We start from the raw sequence: 23,066 nt of genomic DNA, 5'->3' as shown, positions 1-23,066 counted from the left end.
CTTATAAATGATTATTGATTCCCCTTACAAACCCCCCAAAAACCTTACAAACACCGTACGACTCGTACGGTGTTTGTAAGGTTTTTGGGGGGTTTGTAAGGGGAATCAATAATCATTTATAAGGGCAGTTATCGGCAGAGGTTGACAGGTATGAAACTGTCACCTTCCACAATTCAAAGTGACCTACCCATAAGGAAATCAAAGATGGTCATGTCCATGATGTCCAAAAGTCTGGTTCCGCTATCGTAAGGCGGAGTCTGTTTGACCTCCTCGCAGTAGTCGGGATCGACTTCCCATCTGAGTGTCACCCAATGAAAACATTTGGTTTTTAGTCAAGTCAAGACAGCAAAATTAGAGATTCGGTTTTCTCACTCTGCCTTCTTGCGTTTGTGGTAGGAACGTCTCCAAGGATTCCTCCAGGTTTTGCGCTTGGCCAGGGCCAGATCCGGGAGGAAGGCAGCCAGGGATCCTTCGATCTGGTCGGGCTTGCCGCACAGAGCGTGCTCCGTCGAGCAGTAGTATGAACATTCCCCGTAAAAGCACACGTTATTGGCTGAGGAAAGAAGGAAAAATTTAAAAATAAGCATTCATACTAGTGGAAAAAAAAGGAAAATAGAAAAGCAAGATCAGTTTTACAGTTTTACACTCAAAGGATTGACAATTATTTGCATCCTGAGGTGATTAAAGACTGACATTGAGTGTGACTTTCTTGGTGAGTGATGCTAATGAGGAAAAAAAATGAGATCAAATATTGAAATTCTTTGAAAGGATTCCCAGCTCATCACTTTTAGAACGGCAAGATGAACGGCCCCTGCGGGGATTCAATGACGTGTATTAATTGCTGAGGCCGTGACTAAAGTCCATCTCAGGGGACCCCAAAGTTGCAAAACTCACTGCTAGCCACTTTACAATTGACCGTATTTTCCGGATCATAAGCTGCACTTTTTTTTTGTAGCATGGCTTAAAGTCACCTTATAGTCATGTGGGATTTTTATGTTTTTTCACTCTGACATTGACAGTTACTTTACATATAAAATGTGTTCTTGGTTTCAAAAAACGCCCCCCCCCCCCAAAAATGCAACGTATACTCCAGTCATTTTGCTCCTTTGTGCATTCTTTGGCTAGTGCGACTGAAAAATACAGTGATAAATGTCCACGTCATGAGTTTTGGATTATTATTATTTTTTTAAAGTGCACGATTGGTTAGCTTTGTTGACCGTGACGAACCTGGCGATATGAAGAACGTCCTCCATAGCTTTTTATCACGCGTGACGTCCCGAATCTCCTTGGTCATGTTGACGAGTCGGCCGGCCACGGGAGGGACGCGGCGAAAGTCCAGAATCCTGCAGGAAGGGAAAGCGGACACGGGATTAGTTGGGATTAACAAACTCATTCCCAAATGCACCGAGGAATAAAAAAAAAAGGGGAGGATGCTAAGCACAACTTCAAACCATTTCCCTTTTTTTGTCCAATAGTCAATCCGAATCACATGAAAAAGGAGGGCTTATTAACCTGTAATTTCAGTAATAAATCAATAGTTGCCATTGTCGGCGATAGACGTCAATTCCAGTCAAAATGCCTATGCAAACATCTACTGTCTGACTCACTGTTTCCACCAGGGGGCACCACAAGCCCATTCTTTCCAAAACTACTTAAAGGTAAACCAGCTCGCGGTTATTGTGTGGCCACAATTACACTTTTTTTTTTATCCCTCAGTCACATATGTCTATTTTTACCATCTTTTTGAGGAAATTATATTTACGCAGCCAGCCTTTACGGCTTTCTGCGGTTCTTACAAAGTAGGCTTGGACAGTTTAAATGGAAAACCAAGTTGTGCTTCAGTCATAGAGAGCAAAAAAAAAAGAAGATGCGTGCGCGCTAAATGTCCATTTGGGCCATTTGTGATCATCGGTTCGACACCGACACGTTCTGATTAACAATTGATACCCCTTGACAACTGCTAATGGACGGCGCGTGGCTAGAAGGAGTATGGAGGCCCGGAATAAAGATGGAAAAGTGATGAGAAAAGAAAAAAAATGGAATGAAATAAAGGAATGTCCATTTGAAGGGAAAGTCACAATAGAAAAAAAACAAGCAGGTTTTTCTTTTCACGCCAATTTGTCTTCAAATGGGAATGGACAAAAAAAATACACAATGATATCGGATTAAAAAACTAAACAACAAAACCTCCCCAAATATGATTTTTTTTTCAAGCAGAGGGAGAAAAAAAACAAACACCAGGTTTGAACCCTTGACCTCAGAACTGCGTGGCGGACGCGCTAACCACAGACATTTTTGCTATGTACCTATTTTCCTCCTCCAAATGACCCAACAATAAAGTTCAGCACTAGCATTCCAAACAACGAACACTCCCCCTCGCGTACTTTTCTATTTTCTTTTTATTTTTTAAAAGAATCCGCCAAATCTTGGCGTAATGAAGTCTGCCATGAACGGCGTTGACGCCAACAGAAGCGGCGGTAGTTGCGGTCGCCTCTTTAAAAAGAGGCTCTGTGCGGCGACGCCCCCACGAAGGAGCCTCGCTGCAACACCCGCGGCCGGCCAACACGGTCTAATTTCGAACAGCCAAAAAAAGGGAGGAAAAAAAACTAAAGTGCTGTTTTTGGCAAACGTGGCCTGTCTTATATATAGACCTGGCAGTGGGCCTTTCATGTCTTTGCTTTCCTCCCCTTTCCTTCCCTTCCCTTGCCTTCCCTTCCCTTCCTTTAACCCACACATATGTTGCCAGCATGCGCGTGGAAAAGAGCGCCAGATGTGTAGCAGACTGTTGACAAAAGCCGCCGCGAACGCAAAGTATGCAGAAGTGTGTCATCGGGTCCGGAGGAAGGAAACCAGAGAATTCGACATCCAATGGTTTTTGCCAAGGACAATGTGGGCAACTGCCTAGGGTGCCCTCTATTTAGCGGCGCACGAGAACCCTCCTACAAAAATATATTACCGTATTTTCCTGACTATAAGTCGCACCAGCCAAAAAATGCATAATTAAGTGGGCAACTGCCTAGAGTGCCATCTATTTGGGGGCGCAGGAGAACCCTCCTACAAAAATATATTACCGTGTTTTCCAGACTATAAGTCGCACCTGAATATAAGTCGCACCAGCCCAAAAATGCACAATTAAGTGGCTGACTGCCTAGGGTGCCATTTGGATTGGATTGGATAACTTTATTCATCCCGTATTCGGGAAATTTTGTTGTCACAGTAGCAAGAGGGTGAGGATACAGGAATAGGAAAGGCATTTTAGACATAAATAGATAGGTAATAAGTTAATAAATAAATACATGAATAAATATATAAATAAATAAGCGTGTTGCTTAGCACATATATACATACATACACATAGATGCATGCATACGGTAGGTCTTAACACTCAGCCATTTGTTTTGTTAAAGAGCCTGACAGCTGATGGGAGGAAGGATCTGCGGAAGCGCTCCTTCCTGCAATGAGGGTGCCGCAGTCTATTGCTAAAAGAGCTTTGGAGGGACTCCACAGACTCATGCAGGGGGTGGGAGGTGCTGTCCATGATGGACATCATCCTGGTCAGCATTCTCCACTCTCAAAAAATGCATAATTAATAAGGAAAAAAAACAGAAGTCGCACTGGAGTATAAGTCGCATTTTTGGGGGAAATTTAGTTGATAAAATCCAACACCAAAACATACATGCCAATTTGAAAGGCAATTTAAAATTAAAATAAAATAATAGAACAACAGCCTGAAAAAGTGTACGGTATACTAACGTTACATGACCGACATGCCTGGTAATGTCCATAACGACATAACATATTAAGAGTTATTCGGATAACAATAGCAACACAGGCCTAGAGCGCCCTCTTGTGGTTTAGTGTGAAAATAACATGTGAAATGATATAATAATGTGTTCATAATTTCACGCACCCCTGGCCAAACTATGAAAAAAACTGCGACTTATAATCCGAAAAATACGGTAGCAGTCGTTTAGACTATTACCACTCATTTCCACTTTAAGCTTTTGGCGTGGACAGTCTGGAGGAGGCGGAGACACGCCACGCGCCGGCTTTCCCGCTCCGTTACCCTCGCGACGCTCGCCGTCTCCTCGGCGAGCTTCCCTCGAGCACGAAGAGTCGAGGAGCGTGCGGCTTAACTAAATAAGGAGGACGCGGCGGCCATTGTTGTGCCGTGGGAGGCCCGCATTCAGCGGCCGTGACAAATGGCCTCCTCCAGCTGCCGTGAAGACGCTTGTTTTGCGGAAAAAATAAATTGATGGAGCCCGTGAAAGGGAAGGAGGATAAAAGCAAGCAAAAGGGGAAGACGTGAAAGGATTGAATGCCTGGAGACACTCGCTAAAAGACGGAGGACCTTGACCTTCGCCCTCCTTTCCGCTGCCAGGATCTGCATGACATCGGGAATCTTTTCTGGACGCCACGTTATGATTTACAGCGATGGGTGAGTGTGACCTTGCGGTCGACCGACTTTATTCGCCCGGATGAAAAATGTTTTTCGGGGGAACGCGTTTTATTCGGAAGTTATCCGACTTTACGGTTTATTCGGCATATTTTTGGAAGGCGGGTCACATGACACCGATTCACGATCGGATCATCAAATCCATTTCAAATGTCAACATGATCATGCAGGAGCCAAAATGGACGCCTACCGCCGCCAATGTCATTAATATTTTAAAATTAAAATACATTTGAACTGATATTTTATAACCTATTCGAAGACGACGCCCAGTTTTTGCTGAAATCTGGGACGTCTCCAGAACTCACATTAGATCACATGTGTCGAAGTGGTGGCCCGGGGGCCAAATCTGGCCCACCGCATCATTTTGTGTGGCCCGGGAAAGTAAATCATGTGTTTTGACTATCTGTTTTAGGATCAAATTAAAATGAAGAGTATAGATGTATATTGAATTTCCCCCTTTTAAATCAATAGTTGTCATTTTTGAATCATTTTTTCTGTGTTTTTAGTTCAAAAATCATTTTGTAAAATCTAATTTTTTTTTTTAAAGCTAAAATAAACAGTTTTAGATCTATAAAAAACTGAATATTCAGGGCTTTTAATCCAGTTCTTTTAATCCATTTAAAAAAAAATCTAAATATTATATCTAAAATGGTCCAGCCAAAGTAAAATTAAGAGTATAAATGTATATTACATTTCCTGATTTTCCCCCTTTTAAATCAATAATTGTAATTTCTTTAATCATTTTTTTCTGTGTTTTTAGTTCAAAAATCATTTTGTAAAATCTAAAAATATATAAAAAAAGCTAAAATAAACATTGTTTTAGATCTATAAAAAACTGAATATTCAGGGTTTTTAATCCAGTTCTTTTCATCATTTATAAAAACAAATCTAAATATTATATCTAAAATGGTCCGGCCCACGTGAAATCAAGTTGACGTGAAAGCGGCCCGCGAACCAACCCGAGTCCGACACCCTTGCATTAGATGTTTGTTCGACTTCCGATCCAATATATATATGACGTTTCCGCTTTTATTGCGCAAAAATGTGGATGACATGAAGGTCAGGTCAAATGTCCCTTCTTTGAAAGGACAGAATGTCCTCATGTATGTCCTGCTGATTTTACTCGGGCTCTGATTGCTAATCAGTGCCTCCTCATGTCATCTCATTAAGAGCCTAGCGAGGAAAAAAAATAAAAACGCAAAACCCTTGAGGTGAAGGGCACCTTTGCCTTTAGCTTATGACCCATTATTTTATTATTTTACGTAAAGACGAGGACGCTCATGTAAAAAAAAATGTTTTCAGCTGTTTCACGTTGCTGCTTGAATAGCATAAATTAATTAAAACACCGTTTCACTGTCAAAAGTGGTGTTGTTTTTTTCGTTCAGGAAAAAAAACGATTCATGTTCGTCGTTCGCAATCTGTGCTTCAAAATTTGACGTCTAATTTGAGTCGACAAATACGCAAAATTGTTTGTGGAAGCTCAAGCCACCTTTTTTCATATACTTTTATAGCAACCAAATATTCATTCATTTATTATCTGTACCACTTATTCTCAGGGGTGCTGGAGCCTATCCCAGCCAACTACGTAAAATATGTTTTCGCTAACAACCGTCTTAGATGCTTTTAACGTTGAGATTGATTTATTTAATAAGAGCGTACATATTAATGAACATATTAGTGAACATATATATGTAAATATATAATAGTTTTGTTCAAATTTTGGAAAACCAAGATGGATGTACTATTTTTAACCCCTTAAATACTTTTTCCGAAGTATCGGATCTGGACTCGGCAACAGCAAATATCGGACAAAACGGCTAGGCTAACACACTAAAATACGACAACAAATATCGGACAATCATTGGACAAAATGGCTAAGCTAACACGCTAAAATACGAAAAAAAAAGACCACGAAGAAGTGATGCTAACCCAGACATGGCCAAACTACGGCCCGCGGGCCATATCCGGCCCGTCAGGCTTTTTAATCCGGCCCGCCGACGTTGTCCAAATTATAGTAAAAATCAATGACCTCATTCATTTCCATTTCCCCTGCAATACCCTCGTTTCCCCGGTACATGGCGCACTAACTCCAGATTTTGATGCACTGGCAAAAAAAGGAGAACAACAACACAGTTCCCACTGAAATGAGTGTCTCTACTGTGTTAAAAATAGCAACTTGCACATGTACGCACAGCAGCAGTACAGTAGCTTAATTAACATGGCGCTCATCACTCTCAATTTAAAGACTGCTTTCTTTCGTTGAATAATAATATGTTCTTAATGTTGAAAGTAAATTTGAAAATACATTTTCACCTTCAATTGTGTCTTTTTTCTTATATTTCAATCCCCAGGTTTGATCAATTACATTGCGTGTCCAAATGCTCCTGGCCCGGCCCCTCTGTCAAATTTTAGTATACATTCTGGTCCGCAAGTCAAAAAGTTTGCCCACCCCTGTGCTAACACAACCCCATTTCCCATAATTCCCAGAAGTTACAGGCAAAAAGGTGGTCTTACCTGTCCAGGTGAAAAGCAGCAATCTCTGCATTGTGCCTCTCAAAGTCGGAGAAATAGAAGAAGTCCGGCGGCGTCTCCTGATCGCGAGTCTGTCTGAAGGAACACAGAAGAAGAAGCGACGCCGGCGTGAGCGAAAAGAACCAGCCTGCATCGACAAAGTCAGCGCTAACGACACAAGGACATTTCAAGGACGACGTCTTCCTCGCTAAGCGTGCGTTTCTTCTCCCGCTGCGTATTTACTTCCAGCCGACGACTCTGATCCTACCGTCAAAAAAAAACTGCTTCCTGCACACATTGCGCTTTAAAAGCTCTTCCAAGAAGCTAAAGAGCCTCTTTAAGACTTAAAAAGGCAGCAGTGATGGAAGCGAAGCCAGGTTGGAGCAAAATGGGGAAGATTTCAACACGGCTATTTCAACTATTTTTCCCTTCACTTGTCGTGTTTTTTCTCTCGTTTTTTTTTATTGAGCAACGTCTTTCCCAGAATCAACAATTGCACAGATTTGGCTGACAGCTTCTGTCTTTTCGTCTTCTGTTTGCTGGAGGAGGATGAGAGAAGGAGGACATCTGACAGTCATTAACTACCCCCGAGAGTTCGGGAACCCCGTGAAAAGCCGTCAAGTTTGTACTCCGCTTTGGATTTTGCTACTCTTTTACACACACGATAGTTTAAACTAACAAGAAAATGTGGTTTATTCATACCGTAAAAGTGTTTTCAGTGATCCGGGTGAGAGATAAATGGTTCTCCGGCGATGAGCTGCTTGAGACGTATTGTCAATTATTCTGATCAATAATAGAATTTGGACAATACGGCCAGAGGCAACAAAATAATAAATAAATCGGAGAAAATGTTGGTGTGAACAGACATTCTCAAACAACGGTGTCTATGTCTATTGTCAATTAAATATAGATAAACTGGATGGTGGGCTATGCTTTATTCTGATCAATAATGGAATTTAGACAATATGGCCAGAGGCAAAAAAAAAATAAACGGGAGAAAATGTTGTTATGAACAGACATTCTCAAACAACGGTTTCTAAGACTATTGTCAATTAATGCTGGATTAACTGGATGGCGAGCTACGCTTTATTCTGATCAATAATGGAATTTAGACAATACAGCCAGAGGCAACAAAAAAATAAATAAATCGGAGAAAATGTTGTTGTGAACAGACATTCTCAAACAACGGTGTCTATGTTCTTGTCCGATGTTATGATGAGGGCGAAGGGAAACATACATAAATCCGTGACCGCATAGTAAAGTCTGGGCTCCAAAAATGTTTGAGTACTCGGTTTGCGACGAGGCGAGGGAAAATGGAAAGGAAAGTTACATCTTCTCTTAAGTTGGTCAGGACCGCTTTGCTTTAAAATAGTGGAGCTTTAACATGAACTGGTTCCGTGTGACTAAAATGCAATTGACTCTTCTATTCATTCCAAGACAAAAATCGTCTTGTCCAACACTACCAGGAACAATTCTAAGTCTCGAATACTTAGATCGGATCGTGACATCACTAAGTAGAACAGTAATAATTTATGCAATGAGCAATTTTCCCTTCCGAAACAATTTTGGCGGGCACAAAAATCCCATATTTTCCGTCACAACACGGCGCCGCTATACCGCTACGTCGGCCGCAACATCATCAATGACAGTAGGTGAGACACAGTGGGCCTAGCATGCCCTGAATCACCCCCGCGGGCCAACTGTAAACACATAGTTCACACTGGTATGGCAGACACTTTCTTGGCTGTGCTTCCGAGGTTCACGGCGCCTCACGGCAGCCAATGGAAGGGTGTGTGTGTGTGTGTGTAGAGTGTGTGTGTGTGTTGGGGTCAAACAGCAAACACGCCGCAGTGTGAAAATCTAAAGGTGAATGAAAGCACAGCATGAGAAGAAATACACAGAGTTCAGTACTGATATTACGGATCTCGCAACAGCAGGAAGGAGAGAACATGAGATTTTTTATTTTTTTTAGCTCCATGTCCAATAATGTTGGCACATGAATCGATATCAATGTCAGGATTTTATGTGCGTACTAATATTAGGTAGAGCTGCACAATTACGTGGGATCAATGCAGTTTTTTTTATAGTAATGGACTCATTAGGGTCAGTTATTATGTAGTAGCCATGACAAAACTTTATTTAAATTCAAATAGGACGCGATATGATAGGCTTTAATTCTGATTGTTTCGCAATATGGCCGTGCAACAATTATCGAAACGCGGGTTACGAAATCAAGCTGTAACTATAAAAGAGGAAAAACAACATTTAAAAAAAAAACTCAAACTAGTATAAGAAGTGCAACACTATTTTTTGCAACATTCTTTCAAACAAATGTGTCTTTCGTAAAAGCAAATAAATAAGTTCATAATTAAATAAATAAGTGAAATAAATAAGCAGTTGCTGAAATATATATATACACATACATATATATCTATATATCTATATATATACATATATATACATACATATATACACATATACATACATATACATATATATATATATATATATATACACATACATATATACACATATACATACATATACATATATATACATACATATACATATATACACACATATATACACATATACATATATGTACATATATACACACATATACATATATGTACATATATATACATATACATATGTACATGTACATATAAATATACATACATACACAGATGTACATGTATACATAATGTATACATGATCAATAAAATCGTAATAAAAAAGAAAAACACCAGCGGCACCAAAACCAAAACACGATCAAAGTACAAAACTCGATTTAGAAAAACACACATACACACTCACACTTACACACACGGACAGGTTAGCTTTAAATGCATTGGGGGGGCGAAGATAGCGGTGCATCGTCAACGTGGCGATGAGGAGGCGGAGCGTTGTTTTATCTCCAGCCGTGCCGGTGTGCCGACTGACCTTTTAAGCAATGACATTTGATAAAGTGACTAAAACGCCTCTCACCCGGCGCCAAAGACGGGATTCGCCTCGGCGTCCCGCCGTACGAGCGGCTATTTAGCGCCGTAATTTAATGTCTGCGTTGCAGACTCGGTGCCCAAATGGGAAGGCGTGGTGACGGGCTATTGTGTTTTGAGTAAGTGCTCTGCATATGGTCCACATGACATTTGGTTTATGCGAGCGGGGGAGGATGCAAAAAGGAACCGGGAGAGAAAAGGTGGAATGATGGAAAGGATGTTTGACAGTGGGAGAAAGGTAATGTGTCATGGCTGCCAAGGGAGACCAGAAAAAGGGCTAATAAAATACAATTTGCTTTGGTTTTTGGGATTAGCTATTTTGTTTAAAAAGAAAAAAATTGACTGAATTATGTGGTTGAAGGGTTTCCAAACTGGTCCTCAAAATATAACGTAGATTTTTAAAAAAAAACATCGGTTATGTAATTATTCAATGGAGGCCATTTAAAATAATGTGTTTTTTTTTTATCAAAACAAGATTATTTTTTTAAATAAAAGATGCATACATATACAAGCCAAAAAGGCTATGATAGAATTCGGCTTTAGTTGATTTAATTCTGTTTTACACACAAAAATAAACACATAGAAATATTATTGTTATGATGGGGTTTACATTCTTTACTATTGTAAAGATATATTTTTGGGGAGATACACAAACACTACATTACATGCAAATTATTGTTATGATGGAGTTCACATTCTTTAATAATATAAAGATATATTTTGTTTGGAGATATGCAAACACTGTACATTACGTACAAAAGATTTCATTGGGTGTAAATCTCTATAAAATATATATTTGCTTTAAAAAAAACTAATTTTGTTGCCATTCTTTCCCTTTTTGGTGCATGATCAGAAAATAGAGCAGACTAAAATATGGAACAACTTGAATTGAATACGACGGCCATGTATTTTGCAGCGTTGCGGTGCTACGCGGTGGGATTTAACACTCCAAAAAAAAGCTCCTTTGCCTAAGCGAGAAAATGCTTGAACGAGAGTTAAGATTTCATGCTCTTTGGTGATAGTGTATTAATACAAGACAAGCACACAAATCATGGATGGAATCCTTCCTGGAGCACAATACTACCGCTGCGGGTTGTGGAAATAACCTTGACAGTGGCATCCAGGTGAGTATGTTTGTCAGATTTTCAGTGTCAGGCTGTCATAGCTCCCCGGGCGCTATGCTGCTCTACTCTGCTCTTCCTCCTTCTCCTCCTCCTCATCCTCCTCTTCCTCCCACTCCTTACTCTATTAGCCCTTCAGGTCCAGAGGCCGCTATATAGAGAGACAGCTGTTTCCTTGCAGAAAGCAAAGCACTCACTCACAGAAGATTCAAGAGCCAGTCCAATGTCGCAGTGAGGTCCAAACGATACGGACCTTTTGGCGCTTTGGTATGAAAATTGTTTGAATTCAGTAGAACTGCTATTGAAGAAAGAATTTTAAAAAATATCTATATTTACACCTGCCCTGTATGGTTTGGACTCACTTTTGTACCTACTACAGTCGTACCTCGACATAGGAGCAATTTGAGATAAGAGTAAAATTTCGGGGAAATATTTTTTCTTGAGATAAAAGACAAATTTTGATATACGACGCGAGAGGCTGCTCATAAGAACATCATGGCCACGGTCTTTCCGGTCGCAACTCTCTCGTGTAAAGTCTCTCTACGACGAGCACTGGGCGGAGCGTTGCATTTTTTTCAATGTTTTTCTTTTCCCGTTAGTCAGTGCGAATGGCGGAGCTTGTTCGCTAATACGAGAGGAGTATATACTACTTCTCGTTGGCAAGCAGTCGTGCGTTCTCCTATGGTGAGGACATTTGTGTGCATCATTTTGGGAATATTTTGAAGGGAAGACAAAAGCAAACAACCCTCGATAGGTTGCATCTGAAAGTCAGGGTGGAGGCGGGGCCAATAGAGCCAACCCGGGAGAAGAAACGTGTCAAAATTTCAAACAAAATTAGAATTAAATTGAGTGTAAGGCTAGATTAAACTTACTTGAGTGTGTCTGCATTGGAATCCAAGTTCATTTAAATTTATTTATGTTATGTTACGAGCGTGTTGACAGGCAAAAAGCTTTAAATCTCATTGTACTTGTATAATGACAACAAAAGCATTCAATTCAATTCAATGTTTAGAGTTTTGACTCAAAACCCAAGACCGTAATGGCAATATGAAAATAAACTGCATCAAACCATAAAATACACGGTTTAATTTGGAACGGAATAAATCCTGTTATGAAGTTTCCTAGTGCGAATACTCCCCAAGAACAGCCGCAAAAAAAGTGGTTTGACATGGGTATAATATTGCTTGGATGCAATGAAAGCGGATAATGGGCTTTATTATTTTCCAACATTACCTCAATTTTCTCTGCTGTAGCTTTGTATTCCCCAAAAAATAAAAAATAAAATGGCAGGATCTCAAACGTCACCGTTGGAAGGAATAAACAATATCAATATAATGAATTATGCAGTAGCGTCTTTGAAAAGAGACTACATCCTGTTTAAGTTTAGCCCCTGTCTCCCGAGGGGCCAAGCGCATGCATAAATGCAGACATCCTGCCTAAACACCCTCCGAACACAAGCAAAAATGTGACTTTATTATTCCGCCACTTCAAAGAGGACAAAGTGCTTCAAAAAGAACAGCCGGGAATCAAAGTAACTCAGAAAAGCACTTCGGTTTTGCTGCGTTTTTCTTTTTTTTTTTGGGTCGTCGAGCGATGGATTTCCGTAGAAAAATCAATGTAATGATGAAGGCTAGAAGGACGAGGGGAGTCGCGACACAATCTGGCGAGTATGAGCAGATAGGCCACACCCCCCATGAATTTTGGCGCCGCAGGGAAAATGGTTGAGTTGAATTCTCTGCCAAAAAATTAAATTGTGGGCTAATTTTACATAACAGAATCTGTCAAATTATCAACATGAAACTAATTTTATCATGAAATTATGCGATTTAAGTGATATTAGGAGCAGTAAAATTGGAAAATGTCATTTTTTTTGTTACGTGGATCGGAAGCTGACAGTTAAACCAGAATATACACACAAAAGTACTTTTGGCATAATATTCTGTAATTTATGTACTATTAAAATTAAAATAAATCATAAAATGACGAGATTAAAATTGGTTCAATACTTTTTTTGTACTTTACAAGAACCGGATATTTTTCAGGGTGGCGTATTTGACGTCTTGGCGACATAATGGTCGGCGAGAGTAGCGCTCTGAACGCGGCATTAGCGCTTCGGCGTGTGGTGAGACGCCATAAAGGGAGGGATGCGAATGGGGGAGGAGGGGGAGGACTCCGCAAGAAGGATGCTCAAGTCGATTGTTAATGAGAGGCTTTTTTAGACGGGGGACAGCATTACGGCGTACATCATTTATCTCCGTCTAAATGGATTTGTATTGTCATTGTGTGCATTAATCCCTGACGGAGAGGCGTGTGCGTGTAAACCCACACGGCGACGCATCAGGAGCTCTCGGTCATGCCATCCTGTAAATACCCGCCGCAGATAACGGGCCTTAAAGATGAAGCCATCATGGCGACATAATCTGATAAAGATACAGTGACAGCTCGCGTCTCCGTTTCTGCGCATTAGCGCGGACTTTCACGCCACTTGCCATCTTCAGCCCGCTTCTTTCTTCTCTATTTTTACATACGCGCACATGCGGATAGACATTTCTGTCGACGCCAATCTAAACTTAAATGCTTGCCAAAAACTCCTAGGATTGACAAAATCGCGGCCAATGGGAGTGAAGCGCCAGGGAAGCCTTTGAAACAGCAATTAATTTTGAGTTTGATTTATTTAATAAGGGACAGCACATATTAATGAACATATTTATATTCAAGTTAATGAACATATATATGAAAATATGTAAGATTTTGACCGAGGGCTAATTTCCATCTTTAATCCCTTGTGTAGGTTGAAGATAAACAATGACACATACCAAAAACACAAAATACACACATAGCACAGTTTTAGACAGCGTTGTAATCGCAATTTTGGTCGTCTAACAGCCAGGCTTTAAGATGATTGGCCAATAGGTTCAGAGACGGGAGTTGAGGGATGCTAATTGGTATTAAGATCCAGGTACGAAGGTGCTTTGGCTGAAGGGAACTACACAGTCACCTCTAGAGCCAGCCCTTGTTGACCGGTTGGAATTTTACGTCTACAACTGTCTATAGCAGTGAAATAATTAAGGATGGCTAATAAAAAAATACATATACAGTACTATACTCTACTTTTATTTACGCTAGTGCAACAAACTTTGCAGAACAAGGAGAAAATTGGCCAAGAGGTTCAGAGACGGGAGTTGACAGATGCTAATTGGTATTGAAATCCAGGTACAAAGGTGCTTTGGCTGAAGGGAACTACACAGTCACCTCTAGAGCCAGCCCTTGTTGACCGGTTGGAATTTTACATCTACAAGCAGTGAAAGAATTAAGGATGGCTAATAAAAAAATACATATACAGTACTATACTCTACTTTAATTTACGCTAGTGCAACAAACTTTGCAGAACAAGGAGAAAATTTCCAGCAAGTGAAAAAAATAGTCAAGAAAATCCCAACCAACAGAGCTCAGTTCATCCCATTGGACAATTTTTTTCAATCTAATTTTACTTACAAGAACCAAATATTTCAACACAATTGGCCTGCAAAATTATTTTGGTAATTGCACCGCCTGTTTGACCCCAACTAAGCTTTGAGCATCCGTCCAAGTGCCGATAAAAGGCGGGAGGCAATCATGGCAGGTATCGACGGCGCTTAAAAGACGCGAGTAGGAGGAAGAACCTCAGTTTAGAAGGACGGTTGAAAAGCGCTCGCGACTCGAGATGAGACAAACACCCAACATTGATTGGAAAGCGATCCCTTGACAGAAAGGTAAACATGAATCACCGAATTCCCCGAATGAGCTGTAAGCGAGTGTCTGCTGCTTTTCTAATCCCCGATTCAAAAGCAGAGGTGGATTACACACCCGTGCGCTTCTCCGAGTGGGTGGCGGGATAATGAATTCCACCCCAATCTTTGCCGTACACCCAGCTTTCAAAACGGATCCCGTCAACCATGCCACCGGTGAGCTCACCAGCGAAGCCTGCATCTTGACCCATTCATCGCATTACGTTGCGTCACTCTATTTAAGGAGTGCGCGGGAAAAGGAATGAGCATTCGGGGGTGCCGTCGAAATATGATGTGTCTGTAAATGTATCTATTTTTTCTGGGATTGCGATATAGTGAGAGGAGAAAGTGTTTATGCATTTTTCTTTGATTGAATACAGCAATGCTCTGACATACGAGTGCCCTGACATCCGAGGAATTTGAGGTACGAGTAAAATTACGAGCCAATATTTCCCTTGCGATAAGTGACAAATTTTGAGCAAATATTTACCTTGAGATACGAGACAAATTTTGAAATACGAGCATATGAGAGAGCCTGGTCTTTTTCGCCGCAACTTCCTCGTGCAAAGATCTCTGGGCGGAGCGTTGCATTTTTTCCGTGTTTTTTATCTTGGCAAATTATTATTAAGTCTACCTGCTGGTTAAACAACATTTTTGGTCACCCCAGGGAAGTCCATCATTTGCTTTCTTTGTTCCGAACTCTTAAAAATCAATTAGCATGACACTAGCTGTAGCAAATCTAATTCTTCAGTACACAAACACAGCGATTGCAAAGGAGAGTATCATTCATGAATTCATAAGCTCAAGTTCAAGTAAAATAAAATACTTTTCAGAAATCATTACGGGCAATTTACCAATGCCAATCCTTGATTTTTTAATCGCCCAATATCGGTCGGGAAGTACGGATAAAACATGAAGGCTGGCAGATGATCAAAGTTTCCCAGACTGTCAAAAACCTCAAAAACATGAGCTATCATCTTTGTTTAAAAAAGCATAATAACAGCTACTGAAAAGAAACAGTTTGATTCTACAGCTGAACAAGATTTGAGCAACCTATTGGTTATGGCCACTTTTTCTCCGATAAACCTTGACAAATACTAGCCGTTCCTGAGCAAGGTGTTTAATTTTTTCATTCCAACTCACTGCGACTTCAGTCGAAAAACAGTCCTCTAGTACATGAGAAGCTATTGACTAGGTCAGATTTGCAGCTGGGTTTGGACAAACAATGAAAAAGCAGCCCATCATGGCCATTACGTTCATTTATCCCAGCCGCTAATTGCTGCATATTGAAAGGGTCCCCAGAGCCGGTTTATAAAAATAGCCTCTGTTCACAGTGGCCATTTTTACAGGACGATTACAGGACATGCTTGGCTAAGACCGATTGTTGTGGCCTTTCCACAGCTATCGTTGTGTTCCACTTCGCGTCGATTCGTGGACCACAAAAACCCTGTTTGGACCAAAATGTAAATTTGTTGATTTTTATGACAAAACTGAGAAAGCGACATCCATTCAAACAGGGTTTTCAAGACCGGCATTAAACTAAATCGATGACTAAACCGGAGTCTGAAGGTAGGAGGGGCTAAGTTAAGTCAAATTGTGATAAGTCAAAAGAATATATTTAATCGATACTCAATCATAATTACAACAAAATCACACGAGTGTGAAATTAAAAGTAGTTATTGTCAATATCAACTGACTCAGTCATTATTTTCACAAATGGATACTATTCATCGGCGCCAATGTTTTGTTTTCTTGTAATATCGATCAATTTGAAATACAGAAAATATCTATCAATACTACACCTCAGTGGCGGGCCGTCAGGGCCTTCAAGGCCTTCTCTGCTGGTTTAAAGCCATTTTCAAGACGGACTTTTCAAGAGAAAAAAGCTGGACATCATTAAGAAAGGTCGAACAACTCCAAAGCAAGCAAATCTGTCACAACCGGCAACGAACATTTTCAGCACTAAATCGAATAAAAACGTATGCCAGAAATACAACAGGACAGCCTCTACTTTCAGCATTAGCTTCGATGGCAATAGAAAAGAAGGAAGAAAGAAGGATGGATATTGTGTACAGTTAAAAAGGATTTTTGGTGAGTAAAATATGGCTATATTCCTAAATGATATGTTAATTGTATGAGGTTATTATTGATTATTTTTATGTGTCGCAGCTGTAGATGCAGTAGAGGTTTTATAGCCATAAAATAGTTTTTGAGGGTTGGATTGAAGGCATCGCTAGAAAATCCACGGACCTCCGCTGCTGCACCTAAACTCTTATTCCTCTTAAAATGGTTGTAAAACACCACCCCTTCCCTCACGACATTTAACAATTATAAAAACTGTTTAATTGTGACAAGGACCACTTATAACGTAATCACAAGAGATGTGATAAATTATTCCTAATTGCACTGAACTCTAAATACCGACATAGTAACAGCAAAAAGTCAAGTCCACAAGATAAACCGATAAGACGGAAAATAACGCCAACTATCCACGACGATGCTTTACCGATCCTAAAGCCAATTCACTAAAACGAGGAAGACGGTAACGCCAGTCTAGAGGTCCGTCCACCTCCGAGCGATTTCCGTTTCCGCGCGAGAGACGCTTACGAGTGCCGCCAGTGTAACTAAATCCAGAGCAGCCGCCGCTCTGTCACGGCCCATCTTTCTTTGAGTTGATGCCCGCAGCCCGCGGCGCCGGAGTGCGGCGGGAGGGTTGCCAGCGCGGCTCGCTATTGACAGTGCACATGCATCATCTCGCTGGACCTTTAGCGGGTCACTTAACATTATTTCCTCGCGAGATGCGCCAGCCTTCTGATGTACGTCGACCATGCAAAGCACATTAAGAGCACCTGCAGGATGTCTAAATATGACGTCCTTGGATACCATTCTAGTTATCCAGTAAAAAAAGACCCACTTGACTATAAGCCACTCCCATCCGATTTTTTTATTCGCATATAAGGTACACTGGATTACAACTGCACTAGATTGATTAATTTACATTTCAAAAACCTGAAACCATTCTTTTACAAATGTGATATCACTTAAATGTTCAGAAATTAAGAGGACTATAATAAACTAGTACTAAGTATCAAAGTATCTAAATATACCAGCTTGGCCCGAATATAAGATGTTTTTTTTCATTGAAATATGACTGAAAAAGTGTAGGTGGTCTTAAAATCAGAGGTTATTGCAATTGTGTTGTTTTAGTACAGTAGATTGGTTCATTTACATTTCAAAGACCTGAAATCATTATTTTGTCATATAATAAACTAGTACTTTGATACTAATACAATTTTCAAATGGATAATAGTCAAAAGATTCTATTTTAGATACTACATGGTGAAAAAGGCTATTTTTATGATTTTTTTAAGTCAGTCTCATTGACATTCAGAAATTCAACTAAATTAGAAGACTTTTTAGTTTCCAATCCTGACAATCCTGACTAGATGCCACACCCATTCAATTTTTTTAACAGCATATAAGACAGATATAAGAAACTAGTACAGTAATCCCTGAAATATCGCGGACACTGGACCCATAGCCACAAGAAGACAAAGGACTTGGACTAAAACTACCATTTTTTTACATCAAGTGGAGAGGAATTATTTTGACTGAGTACAGTATTTATCATAGTTAAATTTTAAAATATATACATTATATTTAGATATTACAGTCTTTTGACACTCTTATAGTTGTAATAGTTAATAAATATACACTGATAATTGTACTTGTATTTCTGTATAGGCGCAACAACATGTATTGTGGTAGTTATAATGGGGGTGATCCTACTTCACTATTTTTGATACTACATGATAACTTTTTTAATGAACTCTTTCAGCGTCATTGACCCCCTCCAAAAAATTAAACTAACTAATTTTAGTATTAGATGTCTATCGCTATCAATGACACTCAGTGACTTAATACTTAAAAATACATTTTAAAAATCAACAAGCCCCATTCCTGGTCACATGATCCGAAACATCTCCAACCAATACAAAAATAATAATGATTCCAATTCCATGATTTCTTTGGCTGGCTAATGCTTTGAGGGAAAAAAAAATAAAAATCAGTCGCCAGCCAATTGCAAAAAGAGAAGCGAACGAAATCCAAGGCTAATCTCTCATGAAGAGGAGCATAACCAAACATGCTAAACGTACCCCAAAAATTGCCTTTCAAGCAGTTCCAGCCGCAAATAAAACCAGAGGAGTTTCCGGATTGAAAACAAGGGAAGCAAAAAACTAATTGGCTTTTTCTTCCCACTACCTCTCTGAAAAACAATTAGCGCTAATTATCAGGCTCCCTCACTCAGCTCTCTAAGCACGTTCGTCTGGTCTATTGGCTTCCTCGCCGGAGCGTTTTTCTGCAGTTCGCGGCCTGCTTGCGGGCGGGAGGATGGCGCTAGGATGGCGTGGGGGGATGGCGTTGCCGTCGCCCAGCCTGATGGGAAAGTTCCGTCCCGTTCCATTATTCATGTCCACGCCGATCGGCGCGGGTTTCCATCTTCCTTCCCCCCAAATCCCTCTCATTCGCACTCTTGCTCCCTCGGAGAGCGATGGATTTATTAGTAGGTTCGGTATTATCGAGCCCGCCTCGCACATATAAATGCTCGAGTCCTGCCGGCAGCGTGGCGAGGAGGGCAGGACGGTAGTAGAGCGGCGTCTTTTGGGAATAACGAGTCACCTAATTGCCATTACACGGGTCACTCTCGCAAAAAAAAAACAAGTTCATTTGGTAGGACATTGCATTGAAACAGCCACTATAAAAAGTCTACACACCCTTATTGTACTGTCCAACTCAATTTATGCTATTTCTAGTAGTACCGTATTTTGCTGTTTAATATACCCCCCATTCAGTATACCTGGGTATATTAAACGACAGGGGTATATTAAATGGCGCACAAACGGGAAGGTACGATCCACTACGCACTCTTTATGCCATGACGGGGTGCATCAACGTTTTGCAGACTAAAACTACTTACTGCTCAGGTTAAAACTACTTACTGCTAAATAAAGTCTGACTTGGAATTTTAATGAACTTAAGTATCTATTATTATGCCCCCATGAACATCATACAAATCTTGCCAAAAAAGCGGAGTTGCCGTTTAATATACTCGGGTATATTAAACGGCAGGGGTTTATTAAATGGCAAAATATGGTAACAACTGGCAATGTCTCGATCTGATACTCAATTTGAGCACCGATATGACTAATTTAGCTTTTTGCTGTAAATCAAATCAATAGGCAAATATATCGTAACTGATCTATGATGCTGTAATCCTTGAGAACCGAACATTTCTTGACTTTATTATAAATAGATATGATTGTCATTAACTGGTTGCATTTTATTTTAACTGGTCTAAAAATACGGGCATCACTTCGACAATTTGAGAAAAATCTGATTGTAATCGGAAATAATCTGATTAGATTAAATTACTTGATTCATTCCGTATTCGGGAAATTTCATTGTCACCGCAGCAAGAGGGTGAGAATACAGACACAGCAAAATACATTTTAGACATAAATAAATAGGTCATAAATATATAAATAAATAAGCGTATTGCTGAAAATGTCAAAAATGTAAAAACAAAGTATTTGGTAGACCAGTGTACGGATACGTGACATGAAATGCAGCCATACTATACTGTATATATTAGCTATTTTTTTTAAATTATATACTATGGCCTAGATGTATTTTACATGACAATGGTTTAAATATGGCGTACTATTGTTTAAGAGGTGAGTGAAGTAGCTCAGTATGTTTTATATGTTTGGCCCTGAGGAAGTAAGTTGTAAAATGGAGACTCCCTGTGGTGCCTTTCCCTTTCGAGCCTTTTCCTCAACTTTAGATTGAAGCTAAAATGTACCCTGCTTGCAGAAATTCGTATAATTGCCATGAAAACAACTTTTCCCTGCAGATGATCTCAGCTTGTGAGCTTAATTGCATCAAGTGGTTTCTTTTCTTTGAAGCAGTGTCACTTTTTTAAAACTATATTCTTGCCAGTAGCGTATGAATAACCTTTTTGGAATCAAAGTATCGCGAATACCGGCTTGGCCTGAATATAAGACGATGTTTTTTTTCATTGAAATACGACTGAAAAAGTGTGGGTGGTCTTAAAATCAGAAGTTATTGCAATTTTGTTGTTTTATTACAGTAGATTGGTTCATTTAAATTTCAAAAACCTGAAGTCATTCTTTTATAAATGAGATTTCACTGAAAGGTTCAGAAATTAAGATGACTATAATAAACTAGTACTTTGATACTAATACAATTTTCAAATGGATAATAGTCAAAAGATTCTATTTTAGATAATACATGATGAAAAAATGGATATTTTTATGAATTTTTTAAGTCAGTCTCATTGACCTTCAAAAATTAAACTGAATTAGAAGACTTTTTAGTTTCCAATCCTGACCAATGTGAATGTGACAGACAGTTTTTCATCATTTGAATGAGGCAAAATAACATGTTTTTCTCTCAAATATATTAATAGAATCACTTGTTTCAGATGTACCGTCATTATTTTATGTCTAAAAATTGAATTTGGTGTTCAAAAAGTCTTTTTTCAAAACTTGAGTCTTGAAAGAGTGGGTCGTCATATATTCGGGCCAATACAGTCATATGGCCAATGACGGAGGGTCGCGCAGCTTGGGAGGGGGGGGGCTCGCCCAACTTGCTTTTAACACAGGTAAGCAACTGCCAATAAGTGCCGCCTCGGGTTAAGCTAGTTAACAAGCATAAAGTGACCACAGTCGTTTAAAAACGCATTTACAGGCCGGATCTAATTGAGAAAAAATGCTTTTGCTGGAAAATAGATGCGATGAAATTGCATTACAAGAATGTAATCGAGTAATCACGCGGCGTGAGTGGCAACGATGTGACTTAATGGGAGCGTGATGTCATTTATAGTGAAAGATGAGACTTTGGGAAAACTGCTGATGGCTATGTTTACTATCCGTCACCGACGAGGCTTTTCCTGTCCAATCCGGTCAGCGCTCGCGTAAATTACGCTTCGCAATTATAGAGGCCTCCATTAGAACCATTATTCTACCCTTTCGCGATCATTTAAGCCCAGTATTTTGTCTCAAAGTACTCCTCTATGCAGGGATTTATAAAAATAGGCCACCTCAAATAATTAAGATCATTTCCCATAAATGTGGTCTTTTCTTTTTAAATTAGGGGGCATTATTGGCTGCTCGCATGTTCACAAATGAGCTGTTGAGAGTCCAAGTCAATTAAGCTGTTCGATAGATGACTAAGTACAGTATTAAATTAACAAAGTAAAGTCTTGTTGTCAACCGCATGAATTGCTGGTGATAAACTCAATTAACAATACAGACTTTAAGTCAATGAATATTAACTTAAAGACGACTGAACAGAATGGTTGATGGTTGTTAAACATGTTTCTTTATTGCTATGGAAATGTTATGCTTATTAATTTAGGGGGAACAAGGTTTTTGGCTCGTTTTATACTATGACTTTAAAACAGGATTTTGTTAAAAAAATAACAGGCCGGTCTGACCAAGTTTCAATTGAATAATCGACGGATGGATTGGATGCCGTCACTAACAGCCAATGAGTTACTATTTAAAAAACAAATAAAAACAGGATTTTGTTTAAAAAAATAACAGGCCGGTATGACCAAGTTTCAATCCAAAAATCGAGGGAAAATGGATTGGACGGCGTCAATGTCAGTCAACGAGTTACTAAAAAAAAAATTTAAACAGGATTTTGTTAAAAAAATAACAGGCTGGTGTGACCAAGTTTCAAACGAATAATTGAGTGATGGATTGGACGCTGTCAATAACAGCCAATGAGTTACTATTAAAAAAATAATAATAATTTTGGTCAAAATAATGGGCCTGACTTTTGATCTGTATTGGGTAAAGATGCTTGGTAGATGCCTTGAGTATTCTTTCGAGACGCAACTCTTCTTCTCTTTTTAGTCTTTGATGTTGGCTACATTAGTGACAGGAGAGTAATCAAAGGCGGGCACCATTAATGCCCCGCCGGCCATTTCCTGTGCCCTCGCCGTAAAGGCCCATGGGGCACGGCTACGCTTCCACCGAGAGTACACGACGGGGATCATAGCTAATGGATTCTCCTAATTTCCTCCGGATTTGGACTTGAAAGGAAGAAAAAAAATATATCAAGATGACGATGATAGTAAATGGATTTGTTAATAGTGCATCATTAGCGTCAAAAGGGCTTTCTG

At 39.7% G+C, this 23,066-nt stretch overlaps 1 protein-coding gene across 1 annotated transcript in view; it reads right to left on the bottom strand.

Moving 5' to 3' along the window:
* LOC144093158 (extracellular serine/threonine protein kinase FAM20C-like) overlaps positions 1 to 23,066 on the bottom strand; it is a 73,369-nt gene that overhangs the window by 27,049 nt on the left and 23,254 nt on the right. The window contains exons 5-8 of the mRNA XM_077626476.1: positions 6,971 to 7,063; positions 1,228 to 1,343; positions 373 to 553; positions 188 to 297 (exon numbers count right to left, since the gene is read on the bottom strand). Of these exons, the coding sequence (XP_077482602.1) occupies positions 188 to 297; positions 373 to 553; positions 1,228 to 1,343; positions 6,971 to 7,063 (500 nt within the window). The remainder of the gene's footprint in view (positions 1 to 187; positions 298 to 372; positions 554 to 1,227; positions 1,344 to 6,970; positions 7,064 to 23,066) is intronic.

The sequence above is a fragment of the Stigmatopora argus genome, chromosome 18, assembly GCF_051989625.1.
Source record: "Stigmatopora argus isolate UIUO_Sarg chromosome 18, RoL_Sarg_1.0, whole genome shotgun sequence".
Lineage (NCBI taxonomy): Eukaryota > Metazoa > Chordata > Actinopteri > Syngnathiformes > Syngnathidae > Stigmatopora > Stigmatopora argus.
This window is presented reverse-complemented; position numbering and strand designations above follow the sequence as displayed.